This window comes from Condylura cristata, unplaced genomic scaffold (genome assembly GCF_000260355.1).
Source record: "Condylura cristata isolate star-nosed mole 26May11 unplaced genomic scaffold, ConCri1.0 scaffold00013, whole genome shotgun sequence".
Taxonomy (NCBI): Eukaryota; Metazoa; Chordata; class Mammalia; order Eulipotyphla; family Talpidae; genus Condylura; species Condylura cristata.
The window spans coordinates 5,300,011-5,325,438 of NW_004567114.1; the positions used below are offsets into that span (position 1 = coordinate 5,300,011).

Consider the following 25,428-nt stretch of genomic DNA (forward strand, 5'->3'; position numbering starts at 1 on the left):
ACCAGTTTGCATTCCCACCAGCAGTGCAGGAGAGTTCCTCTTTCTCCACACCCTCGCCAACATTTATTGTTGCTTGTTTTTTTAATATGTGAGATTCTCATTGGTGTGAGATGGTATCTCATTGCGGTTTTGATTTACATTTCCCTTGTTACAAGTGATTCTGAACATTTTTTCATATGCTTGTTGGCTGTCTGTATTTCCTCTTTGGAGAAGTGTCTTTGTAGCTCTTCTGCCTATTTTTTGATGGTGTTGTTCATTTTATATTTGTTGAGTTTCACCAACACAACCCAAATGCTGAAAAATAGATGACTGGATCAAGAAAATGTGGTATATATACACAATGGGATATTACTCAGTAATCAGAAAAGATAAACTCATGCCATTTGTGGCAACATGGATGGAACTGGAAAAAAAAACTCGTGCATAGTGAAATAAACCAGAAAGAAAAAAAAAACAACCTGATGGTTTCACTTATAGCAAGAGTGTAAGGGTGTAAGGGGTCAGGGGAAAATATATATAATATATAATAATAATATATAAAGTAAAAAAGAACATCAACTAAAAGCTGTAAATGAGAGACATTCTGTTGGGGAGCAGAGGGGAACAAGATCAAAATGGGTGGAAGAGCACATGGGTGAAGTGGTGGTGGGAAGTCCACAGGGGTTACAAGTGAGATGAAAAAGCACAAAATGAAAAATAATGTAATTATACATATTTATAAAATAAAAATATGTTTTTTGATGTGTAAAGAGCACAGCATAATAGCATAAATGCTGAAATCAAAAATTCTGAGAACATTTTGAAAAACTGATGATTAATATCCTTTTGTTGTTTTGTGCTTACATAGCAAAAATGGATAAAAGCCACTGCCTCCTTAGTCTTCCATTTAAAGAGCAGATTTATATCTGAAATTGTCTTTTTTGGAAGGCAGTCATGGAATCAAAACATTAACAAGCATTTAAATATCACCACCTTGTGGCCAGAGGATAAAATTTTATATATTAGTATTGTAATAGTTGATATATAGTAATATATAATAAATGTGTATTATAAATTATACAAACTATGTATGTGTGAAGCTTAACACAAAGAGCAGCTCAGAAACCTACTGCCCTACTGCAAAAGCAGGATGTTGAAAGCATCTGCTTGCTTTTTAGTCAGTTTGTCAGCCTCCTATAAGCCATGTTACCTAGAAAAATACTTTCCTGACTTGCATCAGTTATACCCCTGGTAAATTTCACTAGTAGTAGAAAATTTCCTTGGAATTTTCTGTTAAACTTTTGGTGTGCTTACAAATATAGGTGGCCCTCATTCACTTTTACATTGCATCTGCTATAATATTAGTTTAATTTAAAGGCGGGAAGAATGTGGAAGTAGGACAGGCATTTAGTTTGGATACCTTCAGAAATGACATTGTCAGTTTCAGTGAGGTAGACAAAATTGTTAATAACTGGCAAATGTGTCTTGGATGTACAACATCAGTTCAGATCCAGACATTTCTTTTGTAATTAAATAACTTCTGAGTAGACTGCACTGGATAGGTGATCTTACTTACTTTTAATTTTTATTTTGAATATCATGTTCAATAAAAGTGTGTCGAGACAGTAGCATAGTGATGAAAGCAGAACTTAGAAATTAAAAACTTACATAGAGCGTGGTGAGTATCCAGTCGATGCCATCTGTGGTGCTTGTCATTAGTAATGTCGCCGCTGCCGCTGTGGGTGACAGGGAAGGGAGAGGAGGCCCGAGGATGCCAGGAGGGAAAGGGGAGAGCTGGTGCTAGGAGCCTGCTGATGTGCCTTGACTCAGAGAGGCTCCTCAGCTTTGTCATCTTTAACTTTTCTGGGTCTTAATTTTCACATCTATAAATCAGTTTTCTTACAGAGTCATGAGAAGTAACAGTGTGTGTGTGTGTTTATTGTGTGAAATAAAGAGATTGAGGAAGGGCTGTCTATAAACGACGAGTGAAGTGTGGGATGTGCCTGTCTCATAGTTCTAGTGGTAGACGGGCCTTTTCCCTATTAGTTCTGATCACATCTCTTAATTTTAGGATGCTTTGTTCTTCCTGAAAGATTTCTTCACAAGTCTTTCTACAGAAGTAGAGATTCTAATGGCTCCAGATCCAGAAGGTATTACATGTGTTAATGTTGAAAAAGTCTGTAACAAATACTTAGATTGACATTTATTGTTATGAGACTGTCTTTTCATTTATATAGTAAATGTATTTTTTTGTTAAATTACACATAAGCAGTTTCTGTAAATATACTTATTTAGAAGGTAAAAGTCAGTTTTCCCTGTAGAATTATATTTATTAAATGAAATTAGCAAAACAAGTTAAATCTAGATTGATTTAGTGGTTACCCTATAGAAGCACACCTCAGTTTTCTAATGTGCATGTTCTGTTTTCAGTTAAAAAGTCTCCTGGTGCCGATGTCACATGCAGTTTGCCAAGGCATTTAAGTACTTCCAAGGAGCCAAATCTAGTTCTCTCCTACCCTGGGCCAAAACAGCCCCCCCAAGATCCTCGAGTCAGTTCAGTGGACATGACAAATGGGGAGGAGGAAGAGGTCTTCTCAGTGGAAGAAGCATCCTTTAGTGATCAACCTGTGTTTTTTAGGTAAGTTGTTCAATCTTGGTAATGCAATTATCTTAGACTTCTGAAGATTGACCTTGGTGCATTTGTGTAAGTAAGAGGCTATATCGGCTCACCTGGTGTTATTTATGTGGTTTCCCCTCATCTGCACCCTCATTGGCGTGAAGTTGTCCTGGTTCAAGAGTCACCACTCTGCTGATTCCGCGGCAGGTGCTTCCTTTGCCTTCTAAGGTCTTCCTTTTCCTCCTCTTGTCTCTCTTTCCCCAGGCACTTGTTAAGGCCCGTTTTGTACATGAAACAAATTGGTCTTTCTCCTCTTCTCTTTCACACCTCAACTTTGCCATTTCTGCTTTCCCCTTATGGAAGTTTTCTGTCTCACTGCTCTTCCCCACCCCTGTTGACCCTTTGCTCGCTAGCTGAGGCAGCGCCCAGGCCCCCTGCGCTGCCACCGTGTGCTGTGACCATCGCCCCACCACTCGGCTAGCTGGTTGCACTCTGCGCTCATCCCTTGCCCCAGCCCCAGTCATTGTCCCGTCCCCCTTCTTTCCCAACCCTTGGTGGGTGCGCTGGAGCCTTGACTCCATTGGCAAGAGAGCCGAGGGCAGCGCTCTTGTGTCGTGCGGCCAGGAGCTCTCTTCGCTGGTCTCCTGTACGTCCCTCCCGAGGGATATAAGCATCCCGGCTTTTCCCCTTTCCTCTAAGTAGTGGGAAAGGAGAGGTGAGACTCTCGGCATGGCCCAAAGTAGGAAGAAAAGCGTTATAGTTCGATGCCTTGTAGACTGATGAAACAGATAGAAAATGCACTAAGTAGTAAAGAAAAAAAGATGGTACAGAAGAATCAGAAAGGTGCTGAGATGCAGATCTCTGGCTACTCTGAACCTTCCTCCCACTTTATGATTTTTCATTGCAGTCTTAAAGTATTTTTTTCTGCCTAAAATTACAAATGATAATAATTTGGAATATTTGTTTTAAATTTATCACCTATTAATTGCCAATTCTTTTTTTAACAAGTGAAAATATTTTCTTTATTGTTTAATTTTATCCACTTTGACTCAGATATGCAGGCAAAACTATTCAAAATTAAATTGTCCCTTAAAAGCATTTTTTTTGTCTTTGTAGTTTTTTTTTAAATAATGGTTTATTTTACATCATTTTGTGCTTTTTTCCATCTCAGTTGTAATCCCTGTGGGCTTCCCATCACCCAATCACCCATGTGCCATCACCATAGTCCAGTGCACTCTCCCAACCCCTCCATTTTTGATCCCACTCTCCACTCTGCCCCCATAAAACGTCTCTGGTATATAGTTGTTCATTATTATTATTATTTTTTCCTCTGGCTCTTTATACTCCTGCTATTAGTGAAACCATCTGGTATTTTTCCTTTTCTTTCTGGGTTACTTCGGTAAGCATGATCCCTTCTAGCTCCCTCCATGTTGCTGCAAAAGGCATGTGTCTATCCTTTTTGATTGCTGAATAATATTCCATTGTGTATATGTAGCACATCTTTTTTATCAAATCATCTACTTTTGGGCATTTGGGTTGATTACATGTCTTTCCAATTGCAAATAAAGTAGCAATAAACATAGGGGTGGCAGGTGTTTTTTTGAATCAATGTTTTTGTGTCTTTTGGGTAGATACCTAGAAGTGGGATTGCTGGGTCATATGGAAGTTCTATTTTTAGCAGTTTCAGAAACCTCCACACAACTTTCTATAATGGTTGGACCAGTTTGTGTTCCCACCAGCAGTGCAGGGGAATTCCTTTTTCTCCACATCCTTACCAACATTTGTTGTTGCTAGTTAGTTGTTTGAAGATGTGCCATTCTCACTGGTGTGAGGTGGTATCTCATTGTGGTTTTAATTTGCATCTCCATTATTATAAGTGATGTTGAACATTTTTTCATATAGTTGTTGGCCCAGTATATTTCCTCTTTGGAGAAGTGTCTTTTTAGTTCTTCTACACATTTTTTGATGGGATTGTTTATTTTTGTTGAGTTTCATCAGTTCTTTGCATATCTTTATGATCAATCCTTTATCACTAGTTTTGTGTGAGAAATTTTTTTCCCAATTAGTGGGCTGTCTGTTTGCTTTATGTAATGTTTCTTTTGCTGTACAGAAGCTTTTTAACTTGATGTAGTCCCATCTGTTTATCCTTTCCTTCACTATTGTTGCATTGGGTGCTGTATCTTCAAAGATGTTACTGAGGTGTATGTTGTGTCGTATTTTGCCCATCTTTGCTTCCAGGTATTTTATGGTTTCTGTTCTTATGGCCAATTTGGTTTTTATAAGCACTGGATAACCAGCATAAAAGATACTGACTTCTTGTGCTTCTGACCTGAAAGCAAAGGCATTGGACACTTTTAGTCATCTTTACTTAGGTACATGTTAATTTAAGTTAGATTATTTAAAACATTGAAAATAGATTTCCACTCCTACTCTTGAAGGCTCTTAGGGGGGTCCCAGAATCCTGGGAAATTAATTTGAAGTGTAGTTCACATTATGCAATTTACAGAGAGAATTACTGCCCAGAGAGATGAGTTGGTAGCTGAGCAAGGATTCAAACACAAATCTTCTTAATCCCCAATTCAGTGTGTTTCTCAAAAGTGCTGCCATAGTAGTCTTCCCCTTCACCTCCAAACATTTATTCACTCTACAGTTATTTAGTGAGCACTTACTGTATGTACGCACAGTGAACAAAGTGGAGAAAATCCCTCTGCAGCAGGGCTTACAACTAATTAAAATGCATGGTTTGTACCATGGTTATGTGCCATGGAAGAAAGAGAGTGAAAACAGGCAGGCGTCAGGGTGTTGCCCAGAAAACCAGTGATGAATACTGGAGACAAAAGTGGACTGAGAGCCTGGCTTCTTGTAGTTGTCGATGTAAATGCAGCATTTTGTTTTATTGTAGGTTAAAATGAATTTTTGTGGGGTGTGTGAGGATCCTGTATCCTGATATATAGCCATTGACATTATGTGTCTCAAGTTTGAATCCAAGTTTACATCCCAGCGTTTGGAATCCATCTTCTTGTGCTTGATGTTCCATCAGTGTATAATTATAATTTCATTTCCCACAGAATTCCCACTACCATGTCAATAACCTACTTACCAGCATTAATTTTGAGAAAACTCGCCAAAATTCACCATTGTAGGTGGAGTTGCGAGTGCACTGACGAGGCAGTGGAGACACAAAGCGTTTTAGTGACTTGCGCACAGTTGCAGCCTCTGTTCCTCAGAAGCTGGGGTTCACTTCCAGGTTTTGTGACTCTTTGTCATGAGCGAAAAAAAAATATATCTTTCCTTTGTCACTTTTTAGTGATATGATTACATTCATCCTTAATTTTTGATCTTAACAGTTGCTTTTATTAATCTATTCTCTCTGTGAATTGAGAATACCTGCCAGAATAAATTTTTCCAAGATAACATTTATAGGAAAAGCTTTTTTTGTGAGAAAATTTGAATAGATAAAACAAATGCAATTTAAACAATGATTATCTTTCTTTATCTTTAGAGAATTTAGATTCACATCAGAAGTTCCTATTCGACTTGACTATCATGGCAAACACGTATCAATGGATCAGGTTTGGAAACAAATTGTTCTCCACAACTACCTCATTTGTTTTTCTTATGGTCTCATTTTTTAATAATTTCGCTCTGTCATAGTTTATTGTCACAGTTTATGTTTGAAGTACTGTGTAAGATTTTTTATTTAATTTTTTAAGTAAATTATCATTTCTGAAGAACCCATGAGTAAAATTTAATATAAATTATGTAAAGGTTTTTTTCTTTTTTTTTTTTTTGGTGATACTTAGTGTTTTAGCTTCATTAGTGACTAGTGCTTTGACTTATCAATTAACTATTTTAAATGTTAAGTCTCTCAATTTGCAGATTAACCTGGCCTTTGTTAACTTTAAAGGGGACGTTAGCTGGGATTTTGATTGGTCTGGCCCAGTTGAACTGCTCTGAACTGAAGCTGAAGCGGCTCTTCTACCGGCACGGGTGAGTCGGCCACCCGCGGCCTGGGGTGAGGCGCGCCTCGCACTTCATCACACATCATGAAGCAAGTTCCCAGCAGACATGCCTGATTGATTTTACCAGATTGTTTGCCGAGAGCTCATTTTGAGAGAATCTTTACTGACTCTGGGTAATTTTTCTTCTGTGAGAGTAGAAGTAGCTTGAATAGTAGTGTTTCTCAAAAACATCTAGTTATAGTTTTAAATTTTCCAGCATTGTAAATTAGCTTTTTTAGTGATGAAAGTGGTAGTTTACAAGGTAAAGCTTCTTAGTAACTAAGACCCATATGGCAATTTATAGATACTGAGTTAACTCTGTACCAGAGCCTCAGATATTTGAGAAATAAGAACAGAGGAGATCTTAGCCTTACAGAAATTACTAGCCTACGGTTAAATTACGTATATACATTCCTGTGTGTGTATACACATATTTACATAAATACACATTACTATACATATACATGTACAACTCAGATCCAGCATTGATAATGTTTTGTCCTTGCAGTTTGTAAAGCATTTTTATGTAAAAAGAAAATCCCAAACTTACGTAAGCCTGTACATTTATTCTCCTGGCTAAACACTAACAACCATCTGCTCTAGTTTGCTAGGTGTTGACAAATTATTCTCATATGCCATCACTGAATGGCTTACTGACATTAAGAAGAACCAGCTACCAGGAATCCTGGGAGGTGTTGGGCCTATGCATTCACTAGTACAATTAGGTGAGTTTTCATTCACTCAAATAATAATTGTTGACTTGTGATTCGTAACCCCCTGTAGCTACAGAGTCCACATAAGGAATGACTTTTCAGACTTTTTAGAAAACACCCATGAGTAGACACTGCCTTCAGTGTCAGGGCCTAACCCCAGGGTAGAGTGATAGCGGAGATCAGTGCTCTGGACCCCCACTCATTTCTGCGTGTTGACCGTTCCAGTGCAAGGCCTGAAGGACCTGGTCTGGTTACCAATAGAGCAGTACCGGAAGGATGGCCGCCTTGTCCGAGGGTTTCAGAGAGGCGCTGCCTCCTTTGGCACTTCAACTGCCATGGCAGCTCTCGAACTCACAAACAGGATGGTTCAAACAATACAGGTACTGTTCTGTGGCCTACCTTAATCTGTGCAAAGAGGAGGAGCCATAATGATATAAGGAAAATACACAGATGTTGAGAAGAAATGTTTTACGTGTATATCTATGTTTAATAAGTAGTGGAATAAAGCAGTGGAATAATGTCAAGTTTACCTTTTTCAGGTTAGCTATCACCATTAAGATAGCTGAGGATTTAGTTTACGTGGGTGTAAAATAGCTACTGCTACCTCACACGTGTTAGATGCAATGCTGAACACCAGTTGACCTCCAGTTGTTCACAGACTGCATTCTCTACTGACCTAGTAACTTGGACCGTGTTCTTAGGGGACAGAGGGGGATGAGAATAAGTTGACGCAGTCCAGATATTAGTTTTTAATGTATACTTTAATATTCTTGTTGTAATTAATGCTTGTGAAAATCCAAGTGCTGCAGAAGCACCTGAGGTGGGTTACGTGAGTCTCAGTCCTTCCTCACTCCCTGGGCATGACTCTCCAGACAGACCTTGTCTAACTTGTCTCTGCTTTCTGATGAAATGATCCAGGCAGCAGCAGAGACTGCTTATGATATGGTGTCTCCTGGTACCCTTGCTATCGAGCCCAAGAAGACCAAAAGGTTTCCTCACCACCGCTTAGCGCACCAGCCAGTAGACCTGAGGGAAGGCGTGGCCAAGGCCTACAGCGTTGTCAAAGAGGTGAGTGAGGCCTGGAGTGGAGCAGCCAGACCTGTCGTGTTCTGCCTGGCTTTCACCAGAAGAGAGTCACTGATTGGAGTTTGTGATAAAGAAAGCCCTGGGAATGGATCTGGAACTCGTAGCATGTGCACATGTCTGTGAGGGGCAAGGAGAGGGCCAGGGCTGTGGCAGATAGACACGGCACCCAGGTGGGGACTGGTGGGGAGACTGGTTCTCGCTCCACACGGAAGCTTGCGGGGATAACAAAGCAAGCGCCCGTGTGCCTCCAACTAGATTTCATACCTCTCAACACTTTGCTGCGCTGACATCTCATTTGTTTAAGGAGTGTGAATTTTCAGGTGTTTGCTCACCCTGGCTCCATCCCTATACTTTCACACTCCTGAAAATGGCACATTTTTTCTGAACGTTTCTCTGCGCATATCTGCTCATAAGCCAGAGAAACTACTGCAATGCCCTGAAGCCAACCTAAATGGCATCCTGTCGTCTTGGAACCTTTTCTTTTAAGATGTATTCCTGTTGACAACATTTTTTATAGGAGTTCATTTGTATGAATAGACATCATTTATTTTCTAGTGGCTGGACATTGTTTCCGTTTTCTCCCGAAACACTGTTTTAGGAAATAGCTGTCTACATGCACCTTTGTTACCTACACGGACAAGGGAATTGTCCTAGGGGTGGGACTGGTGGGTTTGGTGGTTTGTAGCAGTTTGAATCTCAACATGTATCCGCGTGGCCCAGTCACAGTGGCATCACCCCTGTGAGCTTGCTCCTTAGGGGGGCTGTCAGGGGCCTTCCCTGTCTTAATCTTTTTGACTTTCTTTTTAATATGACACAAAACAGCTTCCGATCATTTTGCTCACAATTTATGGATTAGGAGTTAGGCTTTCCCATCCTACTCGGTCAGTAGGCAGAAGGGCTGAGGCAACCTCTCCCTTTTACGAGAGCTGTGTCAGTGGGTGGCCTATTGAGATGGCCCCGGATATGGCTGGGCAGATAAAGGAAGGGCTGTGGTCCCTTTTCTTAAAACTAGAGTGGCGACAGTAAAGAGAGCTTCAGGCAGACCTGTCCTTAGAGACGCTGGGGGCCATCTGCAGCCTTGTTAGAAACGCGCTGTACATTTGACCCTGGCCAGGGTCGGCAGTGACGGTGGCAGCCCATGGCCACGCGGTGCCTCTCAGCCTGCCCAGTGTGCACCTGTGTGAGCTGTTCACTTAGGTGTAAATTCTTTCGTGCTTACTTTGCGCCAGGTGTATGTGGCCTTTACAGCAAGGTGGTGCTGCCAGCTCACAGGTGAGAAACAGGCTCTGCAAGAGCCATCTCCCAGCGCAGGCCACGGAGCGAGGGAAGGTATTTGGGCGTCCAGCTGAGTGCACTTTCTCCAAACTGGCCCTGTGCAGACTGGAGGGAGGGCGAGAACAGTGAGTGTGGTTCTAGCTGAATCTGACTTCTGGATCTAAAGACTTCAAATAGATTTCCTAAGCGGCGATAAGTGTTTCACAGTCCTTCATAGCACAAAGAGCCGGAGAACACACCCTGTGTACTGCACCGAGGGGCACGCCCTTCAGGTCAGGAACGCCTGCGTCAGGCCTGCCGTGCCTGCGTGGATGTAGATGTGTAGCCCAGGAGGATGGCTGTCATAGGATTGTAAAGGGAGAATATATCACGGAGACTGTATAACCCACAGATGCTTACCATCTGGCCCTTCCCAGGCAAAGTTTGCTGGGCTGCTTTACATAATCCTGTGTCCTGGAGGCCAGGCAGCTGTGCTGGCGGGAGTGGTCAAGTGGGGGTCTGTCAGGGGACACACGGTGCCTGCCAGGCGGCACACAGGTTGTGTGGATGCTCTGTGTTATAAACGGTCATGCTGACCGTTACCATGCTATTCCCTGCTCAAGGGCCCTGTCCACGTACCTTTCCTGGCTGCATTGCTGCCCTGGGGAGATAGCTCTTGCTGAGCCAGAGCTGAGATTTGCATCTGAGATTTGAACCAGGCTTGGAGGTGCATTTTATCATGTGATAAGCTATTACCTATTTGCCACCTGTGAGTTAGGGAGGGAGCTGAGAAAGAAGGTAATGTGGGCAGGGTATAAACTGAGCATCTTCTTCACTGTGTTCATTTTCTCTTGTTGGCTATGTAGAGAGCTTTAAAAATAGCACTTAGATTTTCCCCCCATTTCTGCTGGGCTTTTTCTCTTTTAACTCCCTGTGCCTTTCTGACTTGCTTGTTTGGCTGGGTCAAGATGACATTGTTGGTATCATATCAGAGTGTCGGCTAACTGCTGGGTTTGGATAAGGTTCCTCAGTTTTCCTGGAGTGCATAAGGGACCCTTTTCCTTCCCTGAATACAGCCTCATGTCCCCTCTGGCGTTTCTGAGTTACTGCCTGGTAAAGATTCAAGAGTCATATGAAGTGTGACCCTCACGTTAATAAGCTTGGCTTTCAGTCTTAGCAGTTGCACTTCTCAATATTATGCAGTCAGTAAGAACCATGAAAATATTACCCAACATGCTTCATTTCTAATTATGAAACTTGTTCCTGTTTTATGCTCTCAGAATTTTAATTCAATAACTTGTTCTATTTATTCTGTTATCTTAATTGAATATTCTACAATTATCTTTCTAGAGCATGGCCAGTAACTTAAAATAAATTAATGATTTTCTGAAGCTAAGTAGAATTAGTTTTTCTTGTTATCATTGAATCAGAGGAGCTCTCGCCATTTTCCTTTAGTGATATTATTTATTCAGGAAGCTTTGCCACGTTTGATTTAATTACAGTGATTAATAGCACTGGAAAAGCTACTCTTGGATCATTAAAGATTCTGTAAGTTTCTGTATGTGAATTATATTTTGACTAAAATTTCTACACACAAGTGTTATAACAGATTGCTAAATCTTAATTGACTTACTTTCTCTTATCATTAGACTGTTGTCATAAAAATATCCTGTTATCTCAAAACTAGTTACACCATCATGTTGATTAACGATGAACGTGTGTGTTACAGGGCACTTTAACGGGTCGCTCTGACCGTGGTGCCCCCCGCCTGCCCCGTTTCAGGGAATCACGGACACGGCGCAGACCATCTATGAGACCGCTGCCCGCGAGCATGAGAGCAGAGGCGTCACGGGCGCCGTGGGTGAGGTCTTGCGCCAGATTCCCCCGGCGGTGGTGAAGCCTCTGATTGTGGCCACAGAAGCAACATCAAATGTTTTGGGGGGCATGAGAAACCAAATTCGACCAGACGTCCGGCAAGACGAGTCGCAGAAGTGGCGCCACGGGGAAGACTGAGCTGCAGACGGGCTTCTCTAGACGCGGCCAGCCGAGCGGGCGCCGCCGGCGGGCAGGGCCCCGCCTTTAGCTTTACTGTGCCCATCTCAGGAACAGCGGCGCTTCTTAGTCAGTGATTTCCTATCAGAACAACATGCAGCCAAACACTCCTGCCATTTAGGCTAGTTTGTTCTTGCCTGTGGAAATGTTTGGTGTCAAAGTCCTTAAAGCATCTGCTGCCAAGTTAGCAGGACGCTTGCTTTCTGTACATGGCCGTCATTCTTGTTACAGGTGAGATGGTGTGCAGCCTCCTCTCACAGCGCGCAGGGATCAGACACACTTGAGCTTGTGAAAACATTGTGGCTCTGAGGAGCTGATTGTTCTTAAGGTCTAAACAGAATCACAGCTTTGAAAGTGTCGCTGAGCACGAGCGACAGAAGGCATAGGAAGGTGAAGCAAATAGCTGCTGGATAGACGCCCGTCTGTTGGGCCTTGTGGTGCCCGCCAGCGACGCCGGCCGCCCTGGGCGCTGCCCTCAGTGGGGATGGCGGCGTCAGCCAGGCTCTGTTGTATTGCACTTTATCCTCTGTGTGTGCAGACAAATGCAAGTCACGTGCTGTTTATGTAATTGACAAAGTCTCACAAAATATAAAAATGTAAGTCTGAAAGTTTCTGGCAAAGGAAAGTGGCTCCAATGTAATAGCTTCCATTTACTCTAAGTGTAGATGAAAGTGTGCATCTGTAAGGAGCTGGGGCCCATCTGATTGTTTCTGTGTTCAAATTTGAGCAGGTGCCATGCACACTTGCTTGGAACGTGTGGAAAGGGAGACTGGGAGTGGTTTCTACTCTTAAAATTAACCAAAATCCTGCAGATATGCCCTCGTCATCTATTTCAAAGTACCATTTTTACTTGGTTAACAATGTACATTTTGATAACCTGTCAGGAATGAATAAAGTATTTTTATTTAAAGGTAATGTTTATGCTTCCCCGAGTATTTTGCTTTTCTTAGCGTGCATATGTAGATGCAATACCGTGATCTACCCCAGGGCGCTGGGGAGCACATCCTCCGCCTTTACTGCTAGTGTCGAGCGAGTCATTGCCCAGGGGTGAGAGGGGCCTGCGCCCAGGTGCACGGTCGCCAGCTCCGTCTGGAGAAAGCATGGGGTCGCGCTCACCCCCCACCCCCCTTGTGAGTCGTGCCCGCTCGCTTCCTGAGTCGGGCAGAATCGAGGAGGTGGCTCTGGATTTCAGATCTGCCCCTCAGTTTGGGGTTTGGAAAGTGCTGGAAATTTAGAGATTTTAGTCTCAAAGCTTGCTCAACAAAGCAGCCTGCTTCTCAGGAACACGCCCTCCTCCCTGCTCACCAATTCCAGTATTCTCTGCTTTCCTATAAAGAATGGGGCATGCTGTGTACATTCTCTGTAATGGTGACTCAGGATGAAAGTGTTTGAGCAAGAAAAGTTTTAAGTTTGTTTAATGTTTAAATACCTTCCATAATTACATTTGGAAAAGTATCTTTAAACTTTGGTATTGCCGTGACCGTAAAACAAAGAAAAAAGGTGCTGGGCAGGACCCCCGTTCGCGCCTGCAGCCCTGCCGGCCAATGACTCGGTAGAGACGTTTCATCTGTCCACTCTGCTGTGTTCCTCTATAAAGAAAGCCTGTTTTAGGCCAGAGCCCACCAGAGCCTTGGGCGTTTGCGGGTACTTGAGAGTGAGAAAGTGTGTGAATAATGTGTGGGGTGTGACTGAGTGAGGTGCCCCAAGCTTGGGCCCTGGGGGTGGTAGTGGTGACTGGAGCAGACTTCTTGCGCCTGCGCCTCGCTGGCCCCTGAGCTGGACCCCAGGAGCCAGGTAAGAGGCTGGATCCAGATCTGTCCCGAGTTTGCGAACCCCCCCAGTGCTCGGAGCATGTTGGTCTGTGCAACCACCCTGGCAAGGCGCCCAGGCCACGGTGGTGACCTCTCCTGAGTGGGGCTTATTGCATCCCCACTTTCCCTTCCTGTCTGCCCCCACCTGCTGCTGTTTGCAAGCAGAGCACGCCGCCACAATTTGCCTTTGGGGTAGATGGACACAGACGTGCCCTTATATCACAGCAGTGGGTGTGGGTGGTCAGTAGTTTGGGTGCAGCTGGGATTCCCATTGAAGCATATATCTTTAACATATTTTTATAATGCAGAACTCACTTTAAGGAAAAACAGCTTCCCCAGTAGCACTTCAGTCATCTCCTAAACGCCTAAAATGGCAAAAATACAAAGCCAGTGCTTCCAGCCTCCCACCTGCTGTCACTGAGAAATGCCGTTGGAATTCGAGCAGCATTTCATCGCATTGCTTTCTCAGTTTCCTTTGAAACTGTTCTGTAGACTTGATAACTGATGGTCTCAAAACCACCCAAACTGCTTCTGGGCCAGGCGCGTTCCACGTGCGGCCCGGCTGGGTGGCGCCTCATGTGGCCTCCGCCAGGGCTGCAGGTGGCAGGCAGGGCCCAGACAAGCCCTTAAAAGGAGACTTCCGCACGCGCGTTGAATGCTTCAAGGCTTACCGTTGTCTTAACATTTCGCCTGTGCACTAAGCTGCGTGGGCTGAGACATCATTCAGCGTTGCTTCCGTTGCCTATACCCACTGAGCATTCAGGGAGCGTTCAGGGGGGGCGGCTGTATGCTGCGCCCCTCACGTTCTCTTGACCTGCGTGGACCAGTAGAGAGGGTGTCAAGTTCAAATTCCTTGAAAGTTAGGAACTGTTCAAACACAAGTGATGCTCTTGTACGTGCAAGTGCATCAACTGGACATGCCACCTGGTGTCAAAGCAGGTTAAATGTAAACTCGTGAGTCTGAGATTGAAAGGAGACTACAGAGCATACAGGTAATGAGGGAGAAAAGACTTTTTTTCTTCATTACCGATAAATCGTAATTCTGTTTACTGGAAATTACAGTCTTTTCATATAGGAATAATTGAGCACTTTAACGCCAATTTGTTTTTATCTCACTACTTTTGGGATCATCTAGTCACATGGCTCCTTTTCATAGACTTTATATGCACAGTTCACGTCAACGGTTTTAACCAGGAATACTGTCACGGTGTGTCCGCCTGTCGGGGACCCACACGTGACGGCCTCTGTGGGATACGCGCTGTGGCTTTCGGCTGTTTGTGTTCTTCAGTGTCCGCAGTTTTGAAGCCGTGTATTGGAGTGGCATGCTGGCCTCCTGTGGCGCCTGTCAGCCCCGGCTCAGCACGTTGCCTGGGGAACCCCAGCGCCCTGCGTTTCGGGAGCGGGAATGTGCTGGCCTGGCGCCCTGGCACCTCCGCCCTGGGGTGGGGTGAGCAGCCCCCCATGTTTCTCTTTGCGCCCCAGTGGACTGGTGTAGGGTGGCTTCTAGTTCTGGGCGTCCGTCTCGTCTCCTGTGTGTGACTAGTTTGTCACGCGGGCGTGTGCTCCCATGGCTCCGTGCGGGCACCTGCTTGCCCTCACACTAACGCACCCCCCCACCCCCAATAGGAGAAACCTGCCTGTGTATGCCGCTGTCACTGCTGTCCCCGAATGTTCCTAAAGCACTTATGGATGTCAACACTTAACATTGACTCTGTACCCTTGTTTTTGTGGAAATGTAACTTGTCACATGTGACTTTAAAACGTGAAATTAAGAATATTCTTGAAGAACATTAAAATATTTGCTCTTTGGAGTTTGCTTTCAACACCATGTCTTTCGCCGAGCACTGTTCCCCAAACCTGCTTTTGGGGGTCGGGTGAGGTGTCGGTTCCTGTGATTTGAAAGTGATATCCCTACAGTCTGGACCTTCTGACGGCAAGTCTCTTCTCTCCCGGTCCCCAGGCTGAGCTGGCGGGCACGGATGGGCGCCACCCGGCCCTTCTGGAGTACACCAGTTAGGGACCCTGCCCCTCAGCTTTGGGGCAAGTACAGCTTGTGGCTTTGGCCTTGGGGTCCTAGACTACCTGGTAAACCCCCTCTGCTTGAAGGAATATTTTTACTTATGATAGGAATATTTTAATATTTTTTCTTTTCTTTTTAAAGCTTTATTTATGCATACATAACTGGGGTACAGGTCAGAGGTGCAGGGGGCAGTGAAAGGATTCACCGGAGACAGAGCAGGGAGCAGAACAGGACGACTGACGAAGTACATTGCTGAGGTCTGCCGCGCCCTGTGGGTCAGCTCTGGGGCTGGGATTGAACTCGCACTGAGGCGGCTGAGGCCAGCTTGCAGTGCTGTGTCCTAACCCTAACCTCAGATGGATCCTGACCATCTGAGCCCAGACGCCACCAGGGGAAGCCCCTAAATATTTATTTTTAAAGATAATAAAAGAGACCTGACAGGTGCCACTGGAGAGCCATCCAGTTGGGCAACCAAGGAAAGTCAAGTTCCACTTGGCTCGTGGCTCTGAGGAAGGAGGAAGGGCCGTGCGCCCCTGCTCCCAGAGAGGCGTCATGAGAGCCCCTGTTTTCTGAAAAGTCAAGTTGTTCTCTCAGGCCATGGTTTACCCCAGATTCCGTGCCTACTCTCAGACTCAACAGGAACTTAAACGGCTGTCTGAATTAGTGAAAGCCCTTTATTAGGAAGCCAGGGAAGGCTCCGGGCGACGGTGGCTCTGCCCTCTCACCACAGGCCTCTGCCGTCTCTGCCAGCAGCGGCCAGCCACGGGGACTTTATTTTTTTAATCCTTAAGCTCGGTCTGCTTGCTCCAATTATTTGTTTTTATTTAAAAACCTGGGCCTGGGGCCACCCCAGGGCCTCCCCACCGCCACGGGCTGGGCAAGTTTTGTTGTGTTCTGTGTGTCACAAGGAGGGGCGAGCATCCTTAGGCACTCAAGCATAATCTCCCCTGTCTTAGTGCCATCACCTTCACCACCTTCATTCTGCAGAGGAGCTGAGCAGGGTAAGTGCTGAAGTGCTCTAGTTTAGTCCTGGCTGACAGGTGACCACCCAAATCCTGGCAACCTAACAAAGAGTTTCTCACAGCCAAGATGGGCTCCTGACCTCCCTGTCCCCACTCTCTTGGGACTGGGGAATCATCTCCCGTGGGAGAGGACAGCTCTCTGCACAGCACTGTACCCTCAGAGGCTCCTGGGTGTGCCCTGGAGGCGGGAGATGGGGATGGCCAGCATCTGCCTGGCCACTTTTAGCCAGCCAGTTCAGAATTTGGATCCTGACCATCTGAGCCCAGACCCACACTTTCAGGGCACCCTCCACCGCAGTTACAAAGAGGTGATCCACAGGTCATCCGCACTGCCAGAAGTAGGATTTGTTCTTATTTTTTTTCCAAAATTTATTTTTATTTACTTATACATATAAGAACTGGGGTGTAGGCCGGAGTCGCAGGATAGGGAGTGAGAGGATTCACCAGAGACAGAGTGGGCAGCAGAACACGCAGATCCATTGAAACACACTGCTGTAGGGAGACAGGCGAGGTCTGCTGCACCCTGCTTTCTGGCCGGGTCAGCTTTCTGGCCACAGTGGCTGCAGATAGCTTCATAGTGCTGAGACTTTAACACCTGCCCCACCAGGGAGGCACTGGATTTGTTTTTCTTCTGAAAATGTTTGTTTTCCTGAAGTACAGCAAGGAGCAAATTTAAGCGAAAAACATTTTCAGGGTAATGAAGCAGGGTAGTGTCAATATGATGTCGTGGTCCTCAAAGCTTGCGTACCTATTGGAATCACAGAGCATCTTTCAAAAATCCCAAACCCAGGCCACACCCAGGACTGATGAAAACACAGTTCCCGGGGGTGTATCTTTGAAGCTCCCTGGTGACTCTAAAGTGCAGACAAGTTTGGGAATCACGGGCACAGGCAGTGGCTAAGAAGGACTTTAGTGGGGTTGCCAGGGCTGACCCCAGATGCCACAGCAAAGTTAAAAGCTGTGTGACTTGGGAAAGTTGCTTAACCTCTCTATGCTTGATCGCCCCTCCATAAAATGGAGATACTAAGACGATTGTTACAGAATGTTCTACATGTGTGATGGACAATCATGCCCACGGCTTGGAACAGCTCTCAGATGGGCAGCGTGTCAGAGCTAGGTGTGGTGGCCACTTTTCCCTGAACGCCCGCGGAGGAAGGGCCTGTGGCCATCTCTGGCAGTCGGTACCCAGTGATGATGGAGACACACTAGACAGCTGGCCACAGCAGCCATGTGTGCCTCATAAATGTCAACCGATTTGCGTTGCTTCTGAGAAATGAAGTGGGTTTCACGAAGCCGGGGAAAGGAGCAGAATCCCTGGCCTTGAAATCACCACTTTGTCTCCATGGCCCTCGGGTAGCTGCTTCCCTGGCCTAAACCCCAAGTGGGCGCTCCCTTTGACAGGGAAACGGCTCAAGGCGCATCTTAGCACATTTGGGAATGAAAGTCAGGGAGGGTGCTGGAGACAGTGCCTTCTGCATTTAGAGGCAGCAGAGCTGCGCATGCCTCTAGTAAGACCCTCTAAGGCAATCAGAAGAGGGTAAAACGGTCTTTAGCTCAGCTTCTACCAAGACAGCAAGGAAAACATGACTGCTGGGTGTGAAGTACTAGCTGTTTCCAAAACCCTTCTATGGACAGTGTGTCAGCTGAGATGGAGCCCATTACTTTCGGAGTGTTGGAGACTTCAAGGCTCTCTCTCCAAGGGATGTTTAACATTTCATAGAAGTTCAGCAAGGTGTTTTATCGGGCTGCGTATCGAGAGTGCCCTTCTGCAAAGAGACGGTTTCTCTCACCACCCTAGCCAAACACGATGTGAGGGCATCCACATCACCAGGACGTAGCTTACGATTTCACTGGCAGCTATTGAGAGTAATGAACCTCTTGGCACAGTTCCAGAGACTGGCCACACTCTGGCCGAGCTCCTGGAACTTGACCCTCTGCAGGGGAGACTGCCTCTTGGGACATGGTCTCCAGGCGCTCGCCAAACCATTGGGGTTTGAAGGAAGCTCCACCCTAACATCCCCCTTGAGCAGGCACCCCAGTGCTGCCCTGCAGGTCTCCTCTGCATCTGCTGCAGAGTCCTCCAGGATGTGAGACCCACTTAAAAATGAGGGCGGTACCCACTCACATACAGGGACGTCAGCCAGGTCAATCATTCAAAAAAAAAAAAATCTTCTGCAGACATCTTTGAACAACCCCGTTAAGAGAAATCGCTGCCTTTTGCCATTTGCATGCCTGCGCCCGCCGTGCACAGGAGCTGCAACCCGCTTGGGCGGAAACGTTTGGTGAGACGCGCCGCGCCGTCGGCGCCAGCAGGGGGCGCCCGCCCCTCCCGGGAGGCACAGGTTTAGAAACAGCCCCCTGCAGAGCGGACGGCCCCGCGGAGCCTGCCCACACTGCAGGGGAGTTTGGAAAATTCCCAAGTGCCCTGCCCCTTCCCCAGGCTTGGCTGTGCCAGCTTCCTCTTGGTGGAGGACGCTGCTTACATTTAAAATTAAAATGTTTGATGGCACGATTAATTTTTCCTGCAACTGGGCCGTTTGGTGACACATCGGATCCCTTGCTCAATCCCGGAGCCTTGGGAAAGCTGCCTCTGGAGACGTTTCCGCAGCTCCAAATATCGATACGGGAATATTTGGAGCGTGAGATCAGAGACATGTGCTCAACATTCAGATAAAGATCTTTTGTTGTTCCCCTGCGGTGGTGTGTAAAAGTGAGTCTGGCCTCTGCGGGAGTCCTTCCTCCTCCAGAAAGCGCAGCCCCCAGCTCCCTTCTCCAGGCACTGGGGCTGGGATGGGGCGAGGCCCATCAGCACACTCGGGGCGCAGAATTTGAGGAGGGTGCAGGGCACACCTGCAATCAAGATAAACCACAGTTTAAGACGATGCACATCGCAAAGCAAAGCACTTGGGACAGGGTCGGGTTTGGCACCGCCCCTCCCCCACCTTTGGCTCAAACCCCTCCACCCCCCTCACCCCCCAAGTTCTGCGGGTCCTGTCTTTACTTACGGGCTATTTTGTTCAATAGGGATGAACCTCATTCCTGCTTGGCTCACTCCCCCCACACACACACTTAGCTTCCCCTCCCCCATCGCAAGGTTATCTGTGCAGCGATGAAGGGAGAGTAATGTTGGGGGCCCCATACGCCTTGGCTGGCTGGGTTGCGCCACATCAAAGCTGAGGTTCCCGCAATGAGGAGTCCAGCAGAGGCCAATTTCTCAGAAATGATGTTTAGGATGTAGCCTCGGTTTACAACACTGTGACTTAGGGTACAGATTCACACCGCTAGGGACGGGGTTACCGCAGGCCCCTGCCAAAGCCCCCCAGCCCTCCCAGACAGTGACCCTCCCCCTCCGGCTCAGGTAGCCACTGCTGTGTGGTCACGTCTCAGGGGCTTGTTCGCCTTGCGTTAGTCTGTTCCTTTGCTTTATGTACACGCCCGCATGTAGCCGAAATCATCTGGTGTTTGTCCTCTCCTGACTCCCCCAGAGCGTGGGTTTGGCCAGTGTGGATGGTGCATGCACCTCTCGGGAGCCGGCTCGGAGGCCAGGCTGGTGGTCTGGTGGTGGCTGTAAGTGTTCTCCACTCTGCAGGCAGAAATGGGGCGCCGAGCCCCCCTCCCCTCCCCTTTGTGAAGGTCAACAGTTCAAAGGCTGAAGTGCCACCACCTAGAACCTCCCCCCACCCCCCACCAGCCTCCCAGAAGGCTGTTTTTGAGTAGCTGGATTCCAGCAGCTAAAATGGTTCTTAGCTGTGGGCAGGGTTGGCCCCCAGGGACATGCTGGCTGTCTGGTGGCAAATTTTGTTGTCAGGCTGTGGGATGGTGGTTGCTCTGGCATCTGGGGTGTGGAAGTCCCAGCTGCCACTAATCATCCTCTGAGGCCCCACAACAAAGAACTCTCTGGCCCCAAGTGCCCATGAACCAAAACCCCAGGTCCAAATTCACAAAGATATTATGACTAAGGATTTTGCGAAAACGTCCCCAGGAACCAGGTTTGCATTTCACCACTGGACTTTCATGGTTTTGCCCAAAAGATGGGATTTGAGGCCCTTGTAGGACCAGATGTGTAGATCGATAGGGGTGGGGGTAGGGACATGGGTTCCTTACCCCTGTGATCTGAACCGCAGGAGGCCGGACAGGGAGAGCCAGGAGGCTGGTGCTGCCGTCTTTGTTACTGAGAAGGGGCTGGGGACCATGTGGCATAAGCTTGTGGCAGCCGTGGGCTTCTGGGTTCTTGACTCCAGGCTGACTTACCCTGGCAGTGCTGACAGCTTCTCCCACCGGGACAGAGCCACAAGCACCAGCTTACGGATGCTCCCGGAGGGACCTGGACAAAGGACCTGAGCTCTCCCTGCTTAAGTCTTGTGCTACTGGTCAGCCAGAAAAGGCGCCTTTCTTTGGAGAAGAGTGAGGGCGCGGGCCGAGTCTGGGAGGCGATCCTCGCCACACATACGAGCACCGTCAGGATGAGCTGCATTCGCTGCTGTAACAAACATCACCTGGGTTGGCACAGGCTGAGTTCTCACTCACTGTTTCATGCAGGTGGGTTGGGCCTCTGCTCTGCTCACCACTCAGGGACCAAGCTGAAGGTTTTGTCCATTGTACTGACCCCACCTTCTAGACACAGGACTTCAGGTTTTGCTACAGCAGAGGAACAGAGCAAGGAGAGCATTGTTTGGGCTTCTTCCAAGAAGGGGCACACAGGTCCGTCTCACTGGCCAAGGCGTGCAGCAAGGTCACACTTAGCTTCAACAGTGCAAGGAAATTCAGACTCCCCATGTCCTGGAGGCACAGGAGAACCAGAATTGTCCGGGAGTTGCTGCAGTTCTCTCCTGGAAGAGAGAAGAACTACTTACTTGCCTGTCTCACCACTACCATCACACACACCACCACCAGGCAAAGACCCTTCACTCTGAAAGACAAGAGTTTCTCAGAAAGCATCTTCTAGAGGCCACAGGATGGGGCTAAGTGCTGGGTGGAGAGGGAGGAGGAATGAGCACACCTAGTTTCCAGACCTCACACCCAGCGTGTCACTGGCGATGGGGAAGGCATTGTGGGCCACAGTTTCTCCATCTCCATAGAGGACAGACTGCATTAGATAACCTCCCCCATGTCCTGGGAGACCCCAGAAGCTAGAAAATGTCTTATTTTACAGCAGCCCCCATGCCGAGCCAGGACTGATGCACGTGGGTGCTCACTAGTATGGTCAAAGCTGGGCATGAGTCAGCTGCTGTCTTCCTGCCTTCGGGGAGTTGGGTTAGGGTACCCAAACACAGCTGGTTCCTAGCTGCGTCTTAGGAGCGTGCCTGCTGCACGCTCCTGCCCCACCCTCGGAAGCAGAGCCACTAATGGACAGGCTGCTGATCACAGGTGTGTGAGTGAACCCCACTGAGACCAGCAGATGAAACGCCCAGCTGAACACAGCCCAGCTGACTCCAGGATTGTGAGCTTAGGTGTTTGTTTTGAACAATTAAGGCTTTGTCTTGTTTGTGTGTGTGATGGGGGTTATCTTGCAGCCTTAGGGTGCTGGCAGGCACCCCACCTAGTGGAGCGGCTTTTCTAAGGGGCAGGTCTGCCTCGTGCAGCTTCCAGGGAACACGAACCCCTTTGCCTTGACGTTATTCTTCCAGCTTTTGATTTTATGGGTTGAGAACTTGGGTGAGGCAAAAGCGGCAAGTGTTCAACACCTTCATTATCTTAACTTCAAGACCCACCACGGGTCGCTTCCTCCGTTAAGTCCCTCCCTCTCAAATCCCCCCAGGGAGATCGTCACCCCACCATGATACAGCTCACACTGGGCCAGGATCTCTGCTCATCTGCCTCTTCTGTGTGCAGTGAGCCCCTCAGGGTGGGGTGCTGGAGATGCTTTTGGATCCTGTTACAGTTTCTGACTGAGAGCCTGCAGCCTGGTTGTCTCCTCCAAGTGGCAGGGAGCCCGCATCTATCTAAGTTCTAGACAGCACTTTCTCATGGGACAACCCTCTCTCGCGGGCCAGCACTCTCTCACGGGCCAGCTCCACATCTCAGAAGCTCTTCCTCAAATTAAGCTAGATTGTGTTTCGTACGTGTTCTTTGGTTCTCATGAAGTCACACAAAGTCACTTCTTTCCCTCTCCCCAAGAGTCTTCTTCACAAAGGCATCCTCAGACCCTAACTGAGCCCTTTGCCAATCTGATCCCTTTCTCCTGACAACCAAGACTGAACACAGTATTCCTCATGTGTCCTGTCCAGTATTGAGCACGATGGGCCATCACCTTCCCCATACTCCTACTCCTGCGAACTAGCAGCTAGTTTTGCAGTCACAGCACGCTGAACCCTTGTTAAATCCTGGAGTGATGTCCCCCATACTTGCTGAACCCCAGCTGAGCTTTCTGGACGTTTACTGTCCTCTGCGCGCTCAGAGAGTGGACCTGGTTTTCTGCTCACTGCCTTACATTCAACCCCACTCCCAGAGATTCTCTGCATCATCAATGACGCAAATGTCAGGTCCCCAGCACTCAGGCCTCTCCGCTGACCTCACAGGCTATGGTACCGCTGCAATCTGGACAGAGCGCTGCCCAGAAGTCCATCCACTGGGGAATTTGGGCAAGTCTCTGAGACTCATCCATCTCTGAGTCTCTGTTTCCTTGTCTACAAAATAGAAGGATTCTTGCTTCCCAGAAATTGGGAGCTAACAAACAACAGGGGCATTGCATTTAATATTTTCCCCCCAAACCTTTTATTAGGGTCACATACAACGTATAGACATCCCTGTACTCTTTATTTCTGCCACGGTGACATCTTGCACGCATGTGGTCCAAGACGCATCCAGGAAACGGACACTGATCTGGCCCCTCAGATTCCACTGGGGCTGTGCCAGGGGTGTGCACGTATTTGGAGGTGAGCTGAAGTCCCTTCCAGATCCTAGGAGAAAACGTCCCACCTGCTCCCCATCAGCTCATGACTCACCCCTGAGGGCGAGCATCTGCTGGGTCCATTGCGACATCCCGGATTCTCCCCGGGGATCTGCGAGGGCTTAGTGTTGTCCAGCGCCTGTAACAGAGGGGTGATGGATGGGGGCTGTGGGCGTCGAGCAGCAGTGACCTCACCAGAGCTGGATGTGACTGGGAGAAGAAGGCATGTTTCTCTGAGGGGAAGCGGGAGCCTGGGATGAGGCGGGGTGCGGGAGACCATTGGCAGGGAGACCTGGCCTCCTCAGGTGCCAAGTGCTGCCCCAAGGCGAGGCCCAGCCTCGCTGAGGCCTAAACACTCTGGGTGAGCACAGGCCAGCTCCATGGAACTCAGAAATACCCTGCTCCACCCAGCAGCCCTTTTAACCAGGGCGGGAATTTCTCCCTCTGCAGTTGGGTAACCAGCCTCCCTCCCAGCAGAAAGTTTGGGGGTGGGGGGTGGGGGTAACGGGGTGGGGGGGGAGGTAGAAGTGGAGGGTTTGTCAACAGCTTCTCTCCGGAGGTGGGAGGGCTGGGCTTGTACCTGCCCCCTCAGCCTGACATGCCCCATGCCTGGCTTAGCAGACACCCAGGCGTTAGTCTGCCTTGGACACAGGCCTAAGAGCAGATGTTTTGATTTCTCAGGCCAGCACACTCTTCTAGGGTTTTTTTCCCCTACTCCAGCAGGGATTTGTTATCAATCACAAATATACGCCCAGGCTGAAGGAGAGGGATGTGACCCAGCTCGAGTAGAGTGGGGACAAGGGGAGAGGGGAGAGGGTGGGTGACGGGGGGACGGGGTGGGAGAGGCAGGGTGGGGGGGGGGGGGGTTGGGCGCCCAGACCACGCTTGCCTGTCTTCGACATTCCTGCCTCTCTGGTCTTGTGGCTGCGGGGTTTTGCTCACCGGATACTGCCCCAGGGACTCAGAAACTGTATGGTGTTGGAGGGGGCAAACCGGCTGACCCCAGCTTCTGCTCTATGTCCATGTTATCACTTCCTCGCCCCCCTCCTCCTCACCTACATGTGGACATGAAATAGGTGTTGCAGAGGTGCCCTGAAGATCAAAGGAGGAGTCTGGGTCTGGCCCCGGCTCCGGGGGCCCTGTGGGCTTCTCTCCTTGCTGAGACTCCGGGGCTGGGCTAAATCCAGGTCGCTAGATCCACCTGCACCGAGCTCAAGTGTGAGCAGGTGGGCATGAACAGGGCAGTGGTGTGCCCTGTCCCATGGCCTGGGAGCCAGCCCAGCAGGAGAACCGGCACCCTGGAGAATCGCTGGGACCTCAACTCCCCGAGGACCAGACTCATGTGCTGGCAGGGAGCCAGGCTGTCTGGGCCGCGCTCTGCTCTGCAGGAAGCCCGTGGGTGTGCAGCCCGATGAGGGCCGTCAGTGATGGCCTGGGAGGCCTGGTGACCTTGCTGGCCTCTCACCGTCCATCACCAGGCCCCGGGATCTGGTCTCCTTTTCTTTGAGTGAATCTGGGTTCTGTCCCAGTCCACGCCCTGCTTCCCTGTGCTGGGGGACCGGCCCTGGCACCCTGTGCTGGCTCTCTCCTCCCGGCACCCCGCAGGGCACCATGGACAGCCCGTTCCCACTCAGTTGTCTTCTCTCGAGCCCAACAAGCCAAAGCCAAGGCCACACTGGGACCATTCTCTCTGGGGATGGCCCCTCTACTCCGGGGCCATGTTCCCAGTGAATGTTTCTGCTCTCTGGCCATGACCCTCCTCCTTCCCCACCCTATCATCTAGGCCCCCCAGTGCCTGGCCTTTGCACTCTGCTCCCTTGCTCCCCTGATTCAGCCATTGCCCAGAGTCTGATCAGCACCCCCACACCGTTGGACTAGGCCTTTCATCCAGAACGCTCACCCTGGAGCCACACAACGGGCTGTCTGGTTTGGGCCAGCTGAGCACACGTAACTCACACAGTAGAACCATCCCCAGTCCCCCTGC

General features: G+C 48.3%; 1 protein-coding gene across 1 annotated transcript in view; it reads left to right on the forward strand.

The window, feature by feature from the left end:
* ATG2B (autophagy related 2B) overlaps window positions 1-15,293 on the forward strand; it is a 62,806-nt gene extending 47,513 nt beyond the window's left edge. Inside the window, exons 35-42 of the mRNA XM_004681587.2 lie at window positions 2,051-2,129; window positions 2,410-2,617; window positions 6,099-6,168; window positions 6,504-6,586; window positions 7,201-7,322; window positions 7,536-7,690; window positions 8,229-8,378; window positions 11,433-15,293. Of these exons, the coding sequence (XP_004681644.1) occupies window positions 2,051-2,129; window positions 2,410-2,617; window positions 6,099-6,168; window positions 6,504-6,586; window positions 7,201-7,322; window positions 7,536-7,690; window positions 8,229-8,378; window positions 11,433-11,663 (1,098 nt within the window). The 3' untranslated portion in view covers window positions 11,664-15,293. The remainder of the gene's footprint in view (window positions 1-2,050; window positions 2,130-2,409; window positions 2,618-6,098; window positions 6,169-6,503; window positions 6,587-7,200; window positions 7,323-7,535; window positions 7,691-8,228; window positions 8,379-11,432) is intronic.
* The last annotated feature ends 10,135 nt before the right edge of the window (window positions 15,294-25,428 follow it).